The sequence below is a fragment of the Barbus barbus genome (genome assembly GCF_936440315.1).
Source record: "Barbus barbus genome assembly, chromosome: 45".
In the NCBI taxonomy this organism is placed as follows: Eukaryota; Metazoa; Chordata; class Actinopteri; order Cypriniformes; family Cyprinidae; genus Barbus; species Barbus barbus.
The window spans coordinates 7,589,886-7,607,824 of NC_136723.1; the positions used below are offsets into that span (position 1 = coordinate 7,589,886).

Consider the following 17,939-nt stretch of genomic DNA (forward strand, 5'->3'; position numbering starts at 1 on the left):
AATTTTGAACGATACCCAGCCCTACTTTTGGATGCACTTTTTCAAGACAGTTTTTGGCTTTTTTTTTTATATATCTGCATTTGCTTTGAGAAGAACATTTACCTGGCTGGAACCTAAGAAAGTAAGTCAATTTGTGGTGCACTAAACGTACTAGCATAAATATATAATGATGTGGAGGCTAGTGGGTTAAACGATGTCACTGTCACATCAGGACAATTACAGTCTCACTGAATCTGCTAGAACTATTTCACTGAGAGTTGTTTTTTATTATTTGCGAACCATTAAAGTCTTGTTTTGCCCTATAAATCTTTTCATTTTCAGGCATTTAAACAAAGGACAGGCAGATGGCCTGCCTCTGGTCTAGAAGAATACAGCACAGAATATATTAAATGATGATGTGGTTGCCAGATTGCAGAAAAATGCTTACTATACAAACTTCTTTACTAAGCATTAAATACATTTAGAATTTAGGATATACTGTTGTTATTTATATATAGTTTATCAACTCAATTTAATAGCAATTGTGTAGCATTTTAAACTCGCCTTTATTTTTATTTATTAAATTATTATTTATCTTTATTTATTAAACATTTTTAAGACACAGTGCAACATATACAAAAATGACTGGACCTTTAAGCAGATAAAATATTTGCAAGCCATGGGTTTGTTAGTTTTTTCAAATTTTGCTGGCATTTCATAATTAAGTAATTATAATTTAATTAAATATAGTTTCACTTAATGGAAGATATGGAGTGATTTTACAGACTAAATAAAACATTTATAATGAAATTCTGAAAGATAAAAAGTATAATAAAATACTTTTATTTAGTTTAGTTTTAGTACACGTATTTGTCATCTATTTTTATATAAATTTATTTCATTTATATAATTTGTTTAATATTTATTCCATTTTTAAATCATTCCATGGTCAAGGAGGCTAATTGCAGAATGTGAAAAGGTGAATTTGTGAATGTTTTATTTTGCTAATTGATCGGTAGTCTTTCATAAATGCACATTATCATATTCATGCTATGTTTCTATTTTTTAAAACTATTTTTCAAAAATGTATTTTTGTAACTTTAGAAGAAAGGGGGATTTGCTAACAATGTACCTGGCAACCCACGGGCGCAATCTGTACACCGGCAGGGTTTGTGCTTTACAGGAGTGATCTTTTTATTATGCGATCTATTTTAACACCAAGCCTTCATTGTATGCATACGTTTTTAAGGCTGCATAGCGTTTCGCTGTTTGTTTGGCAACATCCCTTCAGTTGCCTTTAATCTTTTACGCTATTTCTGTCGTTTCAATGGCACAACAGCAATTAAAGGTACAGACGCCTATCGATTATTATTGTCCAGCCAGATAGGTAAGAAACAGTGAATAATACCTCTGCAGCTTAATTTGTAGTATTTGCATAATCTGCATGATAATGCTGAGAATACTCTCTAGGTTGCTAAAAATAGCATTTTTAGGTTAATGATTCTCGGTACAGTTTAATCTTAAACCGGCTCAATCAGACATAAAATCTTCAGTAATTCAGATCGCGCGCTATCAAGTCAGTTTATAGTCAAATGGAAATATATCGAGATTGAATTTTTGTGTTGAACACTTGACGCTCGCGGCAGGTTGGTCGTGCTGTATTAAAGTATTAAAGTGAATCGCAAAGGCCAGAGGCGGATTGAGTGATCAAGGTGGCCGAGGAGGAGAGAGAAGATGGGCTTTCGGAGTGAAGAGATGTGTTTGGCGCAGCTGTTCCTGCAGTCCGGTTCGGCGTACGACTGCATCAGCGAGCTCGGAGAAATGGGGCTGGTTGAATTTCGAGATGTAAGTTTGGACTCAACGGGTGTGTATCAAATCCTAGTGAGCTGCCTAGCTAGACAGCATTTCTGGGGCATCATATGCGCGTTCCGAGTCATCGATGACGCTGCGTGCACCTGATGCCCCCAAAATGCTGTCTAGGTATATTTTGAGCCACAGCCTGAATTCTCAGAACAGACAGATTGAAGCGTAAATTATCGGTATTACCTGGCAACCCATGTTTGTTTGCTACGGGTCGCTTATAGGTGTGAAACGGATTTAATTAAATGCATGTTTAAGTGTTCACATTTGGCCTGGTCATACAGGCAGGGGGTTAATGTCCTGGTTAACGCTGAGCTGGATCAATTACTTGCTTAAAAAATAGAGCAAGTCTGTTTAAAAGCCTGTTTTCTATTCACCCTGAGGTTGTTTAACAACTTAATGGGCTATGCATGTGTTGGTCATATGTGTGATCTACTGTTTAGGTTGGCATCAGTAAGGACAGTTGACAAAACAAATTTGAGATTTTTTTGTACCGTTTTCTATAAATCACATTTTTATTTTGCGTGTAGTTTATCTTTTTTTTTACATTTGAAATGAATACAAAGTGTTGACCAGTCACAGGTCCTAAGCCTTGTTGTTATTGTTAACTAAAACTATTAAAAGTCATTATCAACTGAAGTGTAGCTAGAATAATATTAAATATAAATATACGTTGAGAAACGTTAATGAAAATGAGGAATGTTGCATTGGCAACTCACTGAAAAAAAGGAGTTTACTTTCAAGTAGCCTACTAAAATTACTAAAACTGAAATAAATATAAACCAAAATTATTTAGAAATATTGAAAAAAAATGTAAAAAGCACATAGCAAATTTAGTAAAACTTAAACTAAAATTGTAAAATATAATATAAAAAAATAAAAGCTCATTCAAATATTAATAAATGCTAATAATATTATATAAATAATACAAAAATAACACTAGTCCTAAGTCATACACTTTCCCTTATGCATTGGTATGAATTTTAACCTAAAATGTCAACGTTGATGGTGTTTCTTCGTACCAAAAATTTATTATTTTCTCATCTTGATGTTGTTCCATATTTTTTTTTTCTTCTGTACTTCTGTACTTTATTTTCTTTCTTCCGAATGAGAATTGGGGCTATAATGAATAAATAAAACGATTAGATAAATCAATGTAAAAAAATAAATTAAATCTTCTGATAGCTTTGTGTGAGGAACATTCCAAAATGTAAGATAATATGTGGTGAACATCTTAGCTAATCTTGTCTAATATCTGAATGAGTCTGATCTTTTCAAATAATAGAAAGATGCCGGTCTGAATGATTTGTTCTCACATCTGTCTGATCCTGTTCTCAGGTTCAGCTCACTGACTCAGTAGATTTGGTTAGTTTAAAGCTCGCTGGAGTGAAAGACAAAACTATTGTGTTACTTCAGAAGACTTGAAATATATGAGACCTATAAACCAGTTTTATGATGATTTTTGTCCTTTTTGTAGCTTGTCAGCTCCATTCCTCATTTATTGCATATATATTACACAAGGAAACTAATGTCTGTTGATCAGCCAAGCAGACCTGATTATGCAATGCTGAAATCTGAACAATGACCAAATATCATCTGATTAATGTAATGCCCACAGCCTTGTCTTGTTGCCTCTAGATTGTAATATGTTATTGTGTCAAACATACAAGTCATAATCTGTTGATCTGTTCCAGCTGAACCCCAGCGTCAGCTCCTTCCAGCGCCGCTTCGTCAGTGAGATCAAGAGATGTGAGGAGATGGAGAGGATTCTGGGTAAGAGATCTTTATTGAACACTCTAACTTTTAGGTCAGGCCTAAACCTCTCCTGCTGAGGATCTTTGAACTTCAAAATCTGATGCTAAATATTAGCTACAATTACTTTTCTTCATTTTGCGATACGTTTCCACCTTAGCTTTAGAGGTATGTTACACAGACGACAAAGTTAGAATCAAAAGATCAAAAATAGTATAATTACAATGTCGTTTTGCTGGAGTAACATACGAAACAACAGACTATTGTTGTACTTTAGAATAGACTTTGTTCTGAATTTAGCTTATTTGATGAGATTGCGTTGTTATGCTTCTCTCACGGTTATGTTTCTGTGTGCTCTTGAATCAATGTTTAAAACTCCATGTCTTTGTTTCCATCACCTATAGGGTATCTGCTGAGGGAAATCAAGAAGGCTAATCTTGCCGTGCCAGAGGCTGAAGTCCCTCCTGTTGCTCCTGCACCCAAAAATGTCTTGGAAATCATGGTAGGTGCTGAGATATACTAATATTGGCTGCTTTAGTAAGCTAGGTAAATGTGCCAAACAGACTTTTTCTAGTTTCCATAAATACTGCCTTGGGTCTTAGTTTTCTTTAAGCAAAATTAAAGGGATAGTTTACCCAAAAATGTAAATTCTGTCATTAATTACTCACCCTCACGTAGTTCTAAACCCGTAAGAGCTTCATTCATCTTCAGAACACAAATTAAGATATTTTTGATGAAATCCGAGAGCTTTCTGACTCTGCATAGACCGCAACACAACAACCGCGTTCAAGACTCAGAAAGGTAGTAAGGACATTATTAAAATAGTCCATGTGACTTCAGTGGTTCAAATGTCATTTTTGTGAAGCTAATTTTATTCAACAATTTCTTCTCTTTCGTGTTTATCTTCAACACACACTCACATGAGTATGGTGAAATATTTCTCCTCACAGGTTTTTCAAACCAATTTACCACATTGACCAACAGAAAGCTGCTTGGTTTGAAAGTGATTTCCATGTGGGTTGAATTTCATACATCGCTACACTACTGACAATTACCAGTGGACCTTTTCTGCAACAACAGTAAATGTAGAGCAGCAGAGTTCTGTTTACTGTTGCTTCACAAAATTTTGTGGACGAAATCCACAAAGTTTCACATTATTTACATTTCCCCATATTGTTTTCAGAAGTTCAGTTTGGGGTGAAATTGACTTCTAGTTTGTTCTGTGCTTCATACATCACTACACTATTGACAATTGAGCCTTCGAAGGGAGTTTGACTAACGGGCGGTCTGACCAATCTTAACATTGAATCTCCCATTTTGTCCAACAAATTTGAAAAACGGTGTGTATCGACATCTTTCCGTGGTCGAAACAAAACACCTTTTGATGTCCATTCATGTTTATTTTGTGCTATATCTAGTAAAGAGGAAGAGATGATCGGTTCACGTTCTACTTGAACTGAGGCGCTACAGCGATCTGTTACGACATTAAAGAGCCACAAAATGACATCTATTGTTTGAATTTCTTCAAAATGAAGAAATTTGAAAGCTGAGACTTTTTTTATACCAAAAGTAACTTGCTATGTTTTGTCTGATGGCATGTTGTCAGTTTCCTCTTTGCTCAGTGATGTATTTTTCATTGCGTGAGAACATGATGTGTGGCATGAGCGCAATGGCTTGTCGAACATAGCAAAAGTTACAAAGGGGGTTGAGTCTTTGCGAAGGGTCAATTGACAATGGATCTTTTCTGCCTGCGAAATTTTGCTGAAATTTCACAGAACAACAGTAAATGTAGAACAGCAGAGTACTATGAATCTCAACAATTTCACATTTAATTTGTCTTGAAAGTGACTTCTGTGACTTCTGCAAATTTAACCCATAGTGTTCTCTAATGAGATGCTCCTAAAAAAAATTGCAGCAAGTATTACATCATATAACAGATGTTTGTGTATAAGGGGTATTGAAGGTTATAGACCCCTGAACGAGAAGAAAATTCCCTCCCATGCAGTTTTATTCAATTACAGTGTATATATTTTTGGCTTAATGGCCATGTGCTCAGTGGTTTGTGGTAATTGATTGTATATGAGAGCTCCAGTTCTCAGCGTCAAGACCCAGTGCTGGTAATTGACCATGTCAAGTTGCCTAGACTAGAGGGATTGATTGTGTAAATTGTGGGAGAGAAAGCTTTCTGTGAATGGGGGGATTGATTATGCATGGTGGATTCATCATGTGTGGCTTTGCTTTATAGTAGTACACTCACGATAACTCATGGCCTTTTTAATGTGTTAAGTATTGTTTTGGGTAATGATGTGCTGAGTTTTGTTGACTGGTGTGTGTCTCGTTTTGAAGGCATTTATAAATATTGAATGTGTAATGTGTTTTAACATCACTGATGGATGGTCATTGGCTGTTGTCAGGAGCAGCTGCAGAGGCTGGAAGTGGAGCTCAGCGAGGTGGCTAAGAATAAAGAGAAGCTCCAGCGGAACCTGCTGGAACTGACGGAGTACACACACATGCTGAGAATCACACGCACGTTCATGCACAGCCGCTCCAGGGTGAGTCTCCATTCACCAGCATTAATGTGGCCTATGTGACTTAAACTACTGTAAATGTGAGAGTACTGTGAGCAAACACACCTTTGGGCTTTTGGACATTTATGATGCTTATGATGGAGAAGCATACAAGCCTAATTTTCTGTGACCAGGCCAGGTTGTATCCAATCATATCTTTGTCGTATTTGCCACGGTTAGCCTCTTTTTTTTTTTTATTTTTTTTTTTATTTAGTCATTTAGCAGACGCTTTTATCCAAAGCAGGGATAAATAATTTGTATAAATGTTTTTTTATTACAAATGAGGACAACAGAAGCAATTAATTGTAGTATTAAAACAACTAAAGCAGATCCAAAACTAAAAGCTAAAACTATACTATATCTACACATTTAAAAAATAAATAAATTGAATAAAAATGACAAATGCATACAACAAAATATCAAAACTTAACATTTAAATGAAAACAAAAACATCAAAATAAAACACTTTTTTTAAACAATACAACCACAATTTATTTATACTGAGTCATATAATTATTTATGTTTAGCATGAAGCCCTGGGCCCTCAGTATGAAGAGTTCCCGTCTCTGGAGACTGAATCAGTGACAGGCTGCACCAGCATGCAGAGACTGGGCGCCAAACTCGGGTGAGTCACAAAGACCCTCTTACTCCACGCACAGCAGAGATCTGACACACATTAGTGTGTCTCGGTCTACATCCACACCGCTGTGACCTTACGTGTGTGTTTGTGTTTCAGGTTTATCTCAGGGTTGATTCAGCGGGTGAAGGTGGAGGCATTTGAGCGCATGCTTTGGCGCGTCTGTAAAGGTTACACCATCCTCAGCTACGCAGAAGTGGACGAGAGCCTGGCCGATCTCGACACAGTATGCAAACTTTGTGTGTGACTGAGGTCCACCAACAAAGTGATTTTAATGGCTGTAGTTATATTCAAATGGTTTGGTTCAACAGAATATGCTGCATGATGTGAACATGCCTCTGTGTTTGTTTCACAGTTTTAGATCATACCCGTCTGCCGCTGATAGAGCATGCTAATGTATTCAGAGCTTGTTTATGGAGAGTCTGTCTCGTGTTTATGTGCTACAGGGGGAGATCAGTAAGAATGTAGTGTTCCTCATCTCCTTTTGGGGCGACCAGATTGGGCAGAAGGTTCAAAAAATTTGCGACTGGTAAGTAAAGGCATTGATGTAGACTCAATTCTTTTTATTTTACGTTTTTAGGGGCTGTTCACTCACATTCACGTTTGTGCATGTTTTCTGCACTCCTCGTTAATTGCTGGTCTTTGTATATGAACTTCAGACAGTATGTAAGTTTTAATGCAAGAATGCACCTTTTGAAACTTTTTAGGTCTATTTTTTATTCACCTTTATATTTAACTTGACACTAATATAATATTTAACATAATTCTTAACATGGTAAGCCTGTCAAATAAACAATTAATTTTAATTTAGTAATTAAATAAAAAAAACATGCCTTTAAAAAAAAATGAAAGCATTGTCTCCTGAAATTCTTTCTTGTTTGGATCTATTCATTTTCTTCTACATTATATTAAAATGAAACTCATACATACAGTGACTTCAATACACTTTTTCTATAATGAGCATGTTTTACATTTCTGAACTTAAATTTATTTAGATTTGTTTTTTTATTTTGTTGTGGCATTAAGTCTAAAATGTTATGGTGATTCAACTGTCCTGATATTATAATGAAGGAAAATGCCTGTAGTTTGGCATAATCTTTCATTATTATTTCTTAGACAAATAATTGCCAAATGTGGTTTATATTTGAAAAACTTTTGTCTACTAAAACATCAAGTCATGTGATGTTTACATGAAGTCATGCAGAAGAAAAGAGGTCAAAAGTTTTTTTACAGTGCAAGGTTAGTTCAGGTTGTAAAATATCATATCAGTCCCCCAGAATTTAAATTGGAATAATTTTTCAAAAAAATAAATATTTCTAAAATAATAATATTCTAATAATATTAAAAAAAAAAAAGAAAAGAATAAGAAAATATCTACTTTTTATTTGACGTTTTTATCTTTATTTTTCTGTCTTTTTTCATTTAAATGTATTTAATTTAAAAGTTTTCTTGAAAAATAATAACTTTTTCAAATTCATATCAAACCAGATTTTAAGAACTTGGCATGTGTGTTTGTTTTTACATTTTTAAAAAATGTGATCAAAATCTTTTCTGCATTATGAACACTGACCCAATTTGTCACTGAACCAAGAATGTAGCTGTTTTTGACTTGACTCTCTGTCGTATGGCATCGTATGGCTTATGAAACACTGGAAACAATAAGGTGCTATGGAACGACTAAAGACATCCTTTTGAAGTATATGCCCACTGACCATTATTGAAAACAAAATGAAAGTATTTTGCAGATGGCATATCCCTAAGTCTATCATATTGAATTTTGTTACATGGTTTTCACAGTTACCACTGTCATCTCTACCCCCACCCTGAAACAGATGAAGAAAGGGCCGATGTGATGGACAGCTTGAGGACACGCATCCAAGACTTACAAAGCGTACGTCTTCTGCTTTTCCGAGTGCCTTCAGAGTCTCCTTAGGGTTTGATTATTGGACGCTGTTGTTGGTTTGTCCTCTGCAAAATAATGCTGACGTTATCGCATTCACTGGAGGATTGGCATAATTATTTGACCCTGCTATAATGTCATAACTAAAATGTTAATGAAGCGATGTTTGCGCATTAGGTTTTGCACCGCACTGAGGATTACTTGAAGCAGGTCTTGCATAAGGCGTCTGAGTCGGCGCACTCGTGGGTGCTGCAAGTGAAGAAGATGAAAGCCATCTATCACATCCTTAACCTCTGCAGCTTTGACGTCACCAACAAGTGTCTCATCGCTGAAGTGTGGTGTCCGGTCAGTGACCTGGCGAACCTGAGGAGGGCATTGGAGGAAGGCTCAGTGAGTAAAATCGTTCTCATTACACGCTAGTCTGATTTTATCCAACCTACTGACATATGAGAAGCTATTAAGAAGTTTTAATGTGCCTTCGAGACAATCTGAGATAAGTGCTGTAACTGTTGCATCTTTAAAAAGAATAGTTCACCCAAAAATGAAATTTTGCTGGCAATGTACTCGAGATGTAGATGAGTTTGTGTCTTCATCAGAGCTGATGTGGAGAAATGTAGCATTAAATCACTTGCTCACCAATGAATCCTCTGCAGTGAATGGGTGCCGTCAGAATGAGAGTCCAAACAGCTGATAAAAACATCCCAATAATAAAAATCCACACCACTCCAGACTATCAGTTAATGTCTATTAACTTCAAACCGTTGCTTCCAGCAAAATACAAGTCCTCTATAATTTAGCTTTCTTAGTTGAAAAAGTTATATGCACAGATCAAGCACAGTTTGCAAGCGAAAACACTTCAAGCAGTTCTAAACTAATATGTGGGTGGATTTTTTGGACTATATTTTGACCAAAAGCAACGGTTTAAAGTTAATATTTCTCAATGATGGATTTATTTCCTACAAACACAGCCTTTCACTTCATAAGATGTTAATTTATGGTCTGAAGTGGTGTGGATTACTGTGATGTTTTTATCAGCTGTTTGGACTCTCATTCTGACGGCACCCATTCACTGCAGAGGATCCATTGGTGAGTAAGTGATGTAATGATACATTTCTCCAAATCTGGTCCAATGAAAGAGTAGCTTGAGGGCAATTTTAATTTTTGGGAGATGTATTCCTTTCATTTTCTTAATAGAGAAAAGGTGACGCCACCGTCCCTTCCTTTGTGAACCGTATCCCAAGCAGTGACACTCCGCCGACACTTTTGAGGAGCAACAAGTTTACCTCAGGCTTCCAGAGTATAGTGGAAGCGTATGGAGTGGGCGACTACAGGGAGGCCAGCCCAGGTGAGTGCAGAACACCAACCTAAATGAGAAGCTACAAGGCTTACACTGGAAATTAAAGCAATAGTTTACTCAAAAATTAAAATTCTGTCATTATTTACTCACCCTCATGTTGTTCCAAAACTATAAGACTTTCATCTGTGGAGCACAAAACAAGATGTTTTGATATATCAATAATAGCATAGCGACTAGTGGCTGTCAGGCTCCATAACGCTGTTCCATATGGTTAAACTTTAGCCATAAACTACCATTTAAAAATACAATAAAAACAGATATTGTGATATTATTTAAAATAACTCTTTTCTATTTGTATATATTTTCAAAATGTAATTTATTCCTGTGATCAAAGCTGAATTTTCAGCATCATTACTCCAGTCTTCAGTGTCACATGATCCTTCAGAAATCAGTCTAATATGCTGATTTGCTGCTCAAGAAACATGTATTAATATTATCAATGTTGAAAACAGCTGTACTGCTTAATATTTCTGATTTTCAGATTGTTAATGAATTTAGTTTTTTTATTATTCTTTCCTTCTCTCACAGCTCCTTATACCATTATCACCTTTCCCTTCCTGTTTGCGGTGATGTTTGGAGATCTTGGTCATGGTTCAGTCATGACATTCTTTGCTTTGTGGATGGTGTTGACTGAGAAGGACCACAAGCGAAGACGACCAGGAAATGAGGTCAGAGTTGTAACTAAGTGGTATTAAACTAATTGCAATTAGCCATGGTTTAGCATTGAGCTATTGTGATAATGCAGATCCAAATATGTCTTTTTTTTGTTTCTGATTAACTGATTGTCTCTGTTCAGATCTGGACGACCTTTTTTGATGGGCGGTACATCATACTGATGATGGGATTATTCTCCATATACACTGGACTCATTTATAACGACTGTTTCTCCAAATCCCTCAACATCTTTGGCTCAGCCTGGAGCGTCAAGGCCATGTTCACACAGCAGGAGTGGACGTAAGACGCAAAACACACTTAGGGTCCAAGCACTGAGAGTTATAGCGCCACCTGCTGGTAGCCGGAAGTGTGGTACTAAAACACCTTGAAAAAAAATACTTTTATATTTACCTGCTTAAATGTCATTTCATCTTGCAGCTATATTTCCATTTTTATTTTATTTAAGGATCCACAATAATTATTGTATGCTATTGTTTTCCTCCTTTTACTTTGACATAGAAATGAAACTCTACAAACGAATGCTTTACTCACCTTGGATCCCAACGTTTCTGGTGTTTTCTCTGGACCTTATCCACTGGGCATTGATCCAGTGAGTACACACTCTCTGAAGATTTATGAAGCACATTTCTGTGGGTGGAAGCCACATCCTGAAATTATACATTACTGCTCAGACTAATTCACTGATATTGGTTTAAGAGCTCTAATTTGTGGTGTTCGATTGATCTGTAGATGTGGAACATGGCCGTGAATCGCCTGACCTTCCTCAACTCATACAAGATGAAGATGTCTGTGATCATTGGAGTCATCCACATGAGCTTTGGGGTGGTGCTCAGTGTCTTCAATCACTTGTGAGTGAGCATCAGTTTATTTAGGTCTTGGTGTATGTGTAATGATAAAGGCTCTATTACTAATTATTACAGGCAGAAATGATTTAGCACAGTTTTCAAACTGGGGTCCGAGGACCACAGGGCAATGTTTTTTTTAGTATCATTGAGATACTGTTATAGCTTTTGTATAGTATAGTCTTATTGATGTATTTTTTTCATTTTGGAATTTGTTTCTATTTTCTGTTCTTTATTTGTATTTTAAAGTTTAGTGTTTCTAAATATCTGTTTATTGATACGTCGGATTAGTTTTATTTTTATATTATCCACTCATTTGAATTTTATTTTTGATTTTAGTGAATTTGTTGTGTTTTTATACTTTTTATCATTTTTTTAAATATGTCTTTATAGTTTTTATTAATTTTTGTTTAAGTTATTATAGTACATCACATTAAACTAAATTAAAATTAATTGAATTTAGCTAAAACCAAAACATTTTTTTTTACATTTTACTTTATTTCAGTAAACATTTATTTTATTTCAAGTAGCAATTTTTTTATAATTTAGTTCCAGTCAACTAACCCATAATAATAATAATAAAAATATTGATATAATATTGATTTATGTATATTTATACATTTGTTTAAAGATAATTTAAGGACATATTAATTTATAATTCATTTGTGTTATAAATAAAATTATTATTTAATTATTTGTTTTTAAAGTAAACATGTTTAATGTAATAATTTTTAACATTTACGGCATTTACATTTTATTAATGTTTCATTCTGCTTTAAAAAAGTCTGGTCAGGAATCATGAGATTAATTGTGATTAACAGTGAGAAATAAATACCCAAAGTGCATATAGTGTAACAAAATCTCACTGCTCATCTCTTCTTTGTTGTGATGTGCATGTTGTATGCACATGTCCTATAATTAAAATTGTTCATATAATCTTTTCATCATTTGCTATGGATTCAGTACCATGGTTATTTAAGTTCAGTTCAGTGATGATTTTAAATGCAATTTAATTTTGGAAACAGTTTTATGTTTTATATATAAATTTATGTTCATACTTCGCACAGTGTAAATAGATATTTGCACATGAAAAGTTTCATATTAAAAGCACATCAGTCCTTACTCAAATACTCTCTGCATTATAGGGGTGGTTGACTGTTTATTTTTTCTAGACTTTATAGTGTTCGGGGGGTGCAGCCTAACTTGTGTTAATGCTTCGTTTTTTTTAAAAACTCAGATTTTTTTTTTGTTTGTTGTCGTCTCATACTGTTATTTGTAAATGCTACTGCTTATGTTAGCTTCTACTATACGGTTTTATCCTGATTAAAGCTTTAATACTCAGAATACATGATTGCGTTGTAGCATTTTTGTAACAGTAAGAAGTGTTTGCCAGCAAGTATTTAATCACAACAATGCATATACAATTACATATGATTAAGCATATAAATCATCAGTTTGTTGTTTTACACACAAGCACACAGACATTATTTCATACGCGACATAGTGAGATGCATAAGAAATCTTTAGATGTGCCATAACAACAAAAGACAATACTTTATTGAACCTTTTCTGATAAGAAGTGTGCGCTGCAAATGCGAGCATTTTTGACGATGGTTTCTGTCCAGTCCGCTTGTTTTATAGCGTTTCACCACAGCTGTCGTCGGTTTTTGTCTGGCAATGGCATCAGGTATACCTTAAAATTTCAAATCGGAGCCTCTACAACATCGATTTTGGCACCCAGCATCACAACAAGATGATATTTTAAGATCCTTATGTAGCTGGTTTGAATTGGCCGCCCCCAGTTTTCGCTTTGTTTTGCCTCCAGCTAGTGCTGTGACGTAACTGTAACATGGCCTCGTCCTCTTTTTTGCATGTTCTCGGGGGCGGGGTTTATGTAAATTTCAGGGTTTGTGATGTCACCAACCCGGGAAGTAATTTGTTGTAGTCCCTACGAGCCATTTTTGTAGACATTAAACTGCCATCATTTTAAAAGACAATAGCTCTGTTTGCACTGAACGTTCAACGCCGTAACTTTTGCAGATATTGTTTTTGCTCAAACAGCAACATTACACACTAACTAAAGTAAAAAAAAAGTTAAACCACCCCTTTAAGCTCTCCTTGCTTATAAACTCTACATTCTGTCTAAATTCTGCTCTTTTCCATTCTGTGTATTTACAGGCACTTCCGACAGAAGTTTAAGATCTATCTTCTCTTTCTTCCTGAGCTGCTCTTTTTACTTTGTCTCTTTGGGTACTTGGTGTTCATGATCTTTTACAAATGGCTGGCGTTCTCAGTGCGAGACTCACAGCTGGCTCCGAGCATTCTCATCCACTTTATCAACATGTTCCTAATGCAGGAGAGCGCCGCTACACCACTTTACCCTGGCCAGGTGTGTGTGTGTGTGTCTGTGATCACTAGTGTGAGCACTTCCTTCAATCCGCCTGATATCTGTTTTTTTGTTTATCCTCTTGTAACAGATGGGACTGCAGGTGTTTCTAGTGGTGGCGGCTCTGCTGTCGGTGCCGGTGCTGTTATTCGGGAAACCTCTGTACCTCTACTGGCTGCATCATGGCGGGAAGAGTCTGGGGGTCCACAGGGTGTGTCTGTGTTCTTGTGTATGTATGTGTTCGTATTTGATGTCACATGATTTCACATGGTACATTCGTGGTCTTACTGGTTCATACTAAAGAACAAGAAAGATTATTGCGGCTGTAGATCACTTTAAAAATGCTAACATTTTATAATAAGATCCCATTAGCTGTCATTAACAATTAGCAATTGTTAATGTTTGCTCGGATCCATTAAACAATATTAACAGAGACAGCTTATGATGAACTAAGATTAGTAAATGCTTTACTCAAATTTTTTATTGTTAGTTCATGTTAAGTAATGTAGTTAACTAATGTTAACAAATGAAACCTTATTGTAAAATGTAAAAAAAAAATAACTTATTCATCGCACAAGTTTATGTAATAAGTCACGATTAATCACGCTTAACATTAATATTGGTAATCAATATATTTGCACATTTAATTTTTAAATAAATGGTGAATCAACAAAGTATTTTTTAATAAGTTAAATAATTTAAATAATTAGTTTAAAGGCATCTCTTTACTATTATTGACAATACCAATACTTTTGTTAAATGGATTCTTTCACATTTTGCATATTAAATGAGTTATTATAGCCATTCAAAATATTTGAATTATTTAACATTTTAATTGGCAAACTACAAACTATCAGACAAATTTTTCTTATTAACGTTATTATACCCCCTAACAAAATGTATATTATTTAAATTAATTATACACCATAAAAGTGTTTGTAAACTTTAGCCTTTAAATTTATTCTGATTAAAATGTTTAATGTAGTTAAAATGTAAAATAATGTTTTTCAGTAATGAAGTTCCTAATATAGTACAAGAAGAATTTCTATATATAAGACATTCAGAAACATTATGGTAAGGAGAAATTGAGGGAAACTCTGCTTAATTAGTCAAAAAATAGATAAAAAAATAAAATCACAATCCAAAAAAAATCTTAATCAAATTCAGAATACTGCTCATTGTTTTTTAAGGATTTGGGGAGAAATGTGACCCACATGCTTTAGTGAGATTGACCCAAATGACAAATGTAGTCTTCAGATGTACAGTATGTGCATGTGTGTTTAGCAAAATGTATAAAAAGATACATCAATGTTTGATGGACTGGTTAAAGAAGGTGAAGATGCTACATCATATTACTTTGTGTGTAGGGCTACGAGCGAGTTCGGCGTGTGAGTGAGGAAGACCTGTCACCGTCTGTAGTCCATGATGAAGAGGAGGGACTAAGCGACTCAGGAGGGCCTCGAGAGGTTGAAGTTGATCACATTCAGTCACCGTTAAAATACAAAGATTTATCTTGTATGAATGTCACTAACAGCATGGTTGTTCACTGGCAGTTTGATTTCGGAGACATCTTCCTGCATCAAGCAATTCATACCATAGAGTACTGTTTGGGCTGCATTTCCAACACAGCCTCCTACTTGCGTCTCTGGGCCCTGAGTCTCGCTCACGCCCGTGAGTGTCTGATTATACATACAAAAACACATCAAAATTACAACACGATTCATTACATCATGGGCATATGAATCTGATTTCTAGACTATTTATGCATATATTGTGTGTGTGTGTGTATCTCAGAGCTGTCAGAGGTACTGTGGGCGATGGTGATGCGTCTGGGTCTGAGGATGAGCTCCAGACTGGGCGTGCTTTTCCTTGTTCCTGTGTTCAGTGTCTTTGCTTTGCTCACTATCTCCATTCTCCTGGTCATGGAGGGTCTGTCTGCTTTCCTCCATGCGCTGCGTCTTCACTGGTGAGCACACAGCCTCAGATACAGCCAGGTTTGATTATCAGAAATGGGAATTAAATTAAAAAGACTTCTAGAAGAAATTTATCTTATTTTTCTTCTCAGAATATTTTAACATTAAATTGGAAGTAGATCTGCATTGGTAAGAAGCCTCCACAAGCACTTATGGTTGCGGTTGCCAGATGCCAAGAGCCTCAATCCCCCAATGAGAGATTTTCTCTTAAAAGCCCCTTTCACACAGCGCGTTGATCCCAGAAAATTGCCAGAGTGCCTTCTGTGTGAACGCAAACATGTTCCGGGAGTGATCAAGGAAACGATCCCAGGATGGGGACCTAGTAACATTGCGGGGATCAGTGCTGGAACGAGCTCTGTGTGAACAAGAGGCAGGACCAATTATCTGTGTATTTTCTGTAATCTCTGTACATTTCTGCCCAGTGGTTTACTTAATCTTCCCAACCTGGCAACCATGCTTACGTGTGCTGTCTACCTTAGGGAAAAAGCGCTCTTGAGCTAAAAACACTGGCAAACATTTAAGTTGGAGTTTAACCATCTCTATTGAGATATTCTTCTTGAATAAAAGTGTAATACAGCCTGTTTTTCTTTCACACGGTCATCTGCGATGTTAAATCTGCAAGCAAACCATGCGATGTTGATGTTCTCTTGATTTGTGCCTATGTGAAAGTACATTCTGATGAAATGGGGGGGGGGGAATTAGGTTACAATAATTGTGATTTGTTTTTTAGCAAAATATTCATGATTTAACTGTTTAATCATTATTGTGCAGCACTAATTTTAAGTTAATATTAATATTTTCAGTTTCATTTAAAATTAAAATAAATATTTTAAAACATTATATTATAAAAAAATCTGTATTTCTCTACCTTCTGCTTATAGATTATTTTTTACTTTTTGCAGGGTGGAATTTCAGAACAAATTCTACAGTGGAACAGGGGTAAAATTTGCCCCTTTCGACTTCTCCCTGTTGCCCTCTGTCTTTGAGCAAGATGGGTTACTCTGACTGTAACCCACAACACTTTGAACAGGACACTGTAGCTTATCGTGACCTACTGACCTTTGGGCACTGGACAATGACCCATCAGTTGTAGAAGATAAAAACTTGCAGTCTTGCATTGCAAAACATGGTCACGGTCGGAATCGGATCGGTACGCTAACCTGACAGCCCTGTTTGCACCAGTCCATATCAGATGTTTCAGGTGCAGGATTATCAGATGTGGCTCCATCGTGTGCTGTCATTCGAAGATTGTCAACAATGTCCTGTTATTATATTTATCTTCAGAGATATGACTTGTATTTGGTATTGCACCTTCATAAGCATTTCCTGTCATATCTTTTCAAAGTGCCATAACTATTTTTCAATATACAGTTTTGTATGCTACACTGACATGTACTTTAGCTTGCTTTAGCTAGGTCTTAGCAAAAACAAAACTTTGCAGGTAAACTACAGTGTAGGTAATGCTACACTGTGCAATGAACAATGCCAAATAACAAATATAATTTCCAATGTGATATTAAAGCATAATTTACAGCATTTAGCGTGCAAAGCAGTTTTCCAGGGTAGCATTTTTTTGTTTGTTTGTTCAAAATGAATTCTAAGACTATTATTTATTCATATTTAAAATGAAACACTTCGGTTTTAATACATGGTACTGGTAATCCTAGCACAGATTTTGTTTGCAGTATGTTTTTCATCAACACTCCTGTAAATTTACATTTGTTTCAGTCACTCATAAACAAGCTATTATATAAATAGTGCAGAGTGGTGCTTATAGTGATACATTTAAGACCATTTCTTTCATACATTCCCACATCATTCCTCTTCTTAGGAAGGATTTATTTAAATAACATCGCATAAGTAGGTCATTCTGTAGATCTTTAGGACGAATCCATTAACAGAAATATTTAATTTCGCTATATTAAGATTATTTCCTGTATGATTGCTTTACTAAGCAAAGTGCATCAAAAGTTAACGTTCAGTCAAATATAAGGATTCCATACCAAATAAT

The 17,939-nt window shown here is 35.5% G+C and overlaps 1 protein-coding gene across 3 annotated transcripts; it reads left to right on the forward strand.

The window, feature by feature from the left end:
- The first annotated feature begins 1,113 nt into the window (after window positions 1-1,113).
- Window positions 1,114-17,680, forward strand: LOC306863920 (V-type proton ATPase 116 kDa subunit a 2-like). Of its 3 annotated transcripts, XM_079407517.1 has the most exons (21): window positions 1,114-1,366; window positions 1,626-1,824; window positions 3,534-3,612; window positions 3,996-4,093; window positions 6,006-6,143; window positions 6,686-6,783; window positions 6,895-7,021; window positions 7,242-7,324; window positions 8,593-8,686; window positions 8,873-9,085; window positions 9,890-10,040; window positions 10,581-10,720; window positions 10,849-11,006; window positions 11,226-11,316; window positions 11,457-11,575; window positions 13,748-13,958; window positions 14,047-14,166; window positions 15,323-15,421; window positions 15,509-15,626; window positions 15,750-15,921; window positions 16,831-17,680. In XM_079407517.1, the coding sequence occupies exons 2-21, from the start codon at window positions 1,714-1,716 to the stop codon at window positions 16,931-16,933; spliced, it is 2,523 nt and encodes an 840-aa protein (XP_079263643.1). In that variant the 5' UTR covers window positions 1,114-1,366; window positions 1,626-1,713; the 3' UTR covers window positions 16,934-17,680. The 3 variants fall into 3 exon arrangements, with proteins under 3 accessions (XP_079263643.1, XP_079263642.1, XP_079263641.1); XM_079407516.1 differs by having other exon boundaries at window positions 1,114-1,824; window positions 14,047-14,184; XM_079407515.1 differs by having other exon boundaries at window positions 1,114-1,824; window positions 15,323-15,626.
- The last annotated feature ends 259 nt before the right edge of the window (window positions 17,681-17,939 follow it).

Bases quoted from the DNA above. Each gene is read 5' to 3' on its own strand.
- LOC306863920 (XM_079407515.1), top strand. From the start codon at position 1,714: ATGGGCTTTCGGAGTGAAGAGATGTGTTTGGCGCAGCTGTTCCTGCAG. The intron at 6,144-6,685 runs GTGAGTCTCCAT...ATTTATGTTTAG, and splicing joins TCATGCACAGCCGCTCCAGG to CATGAAGCCCTGGGCCCTCA. The intron at 11,007-11,225 runs GTAAGACGCAAA...ACTTTGACATAG, and splicing joins TTCACACAGCAGGAGTGGAC to AAATGAAACTCTACAAACGA.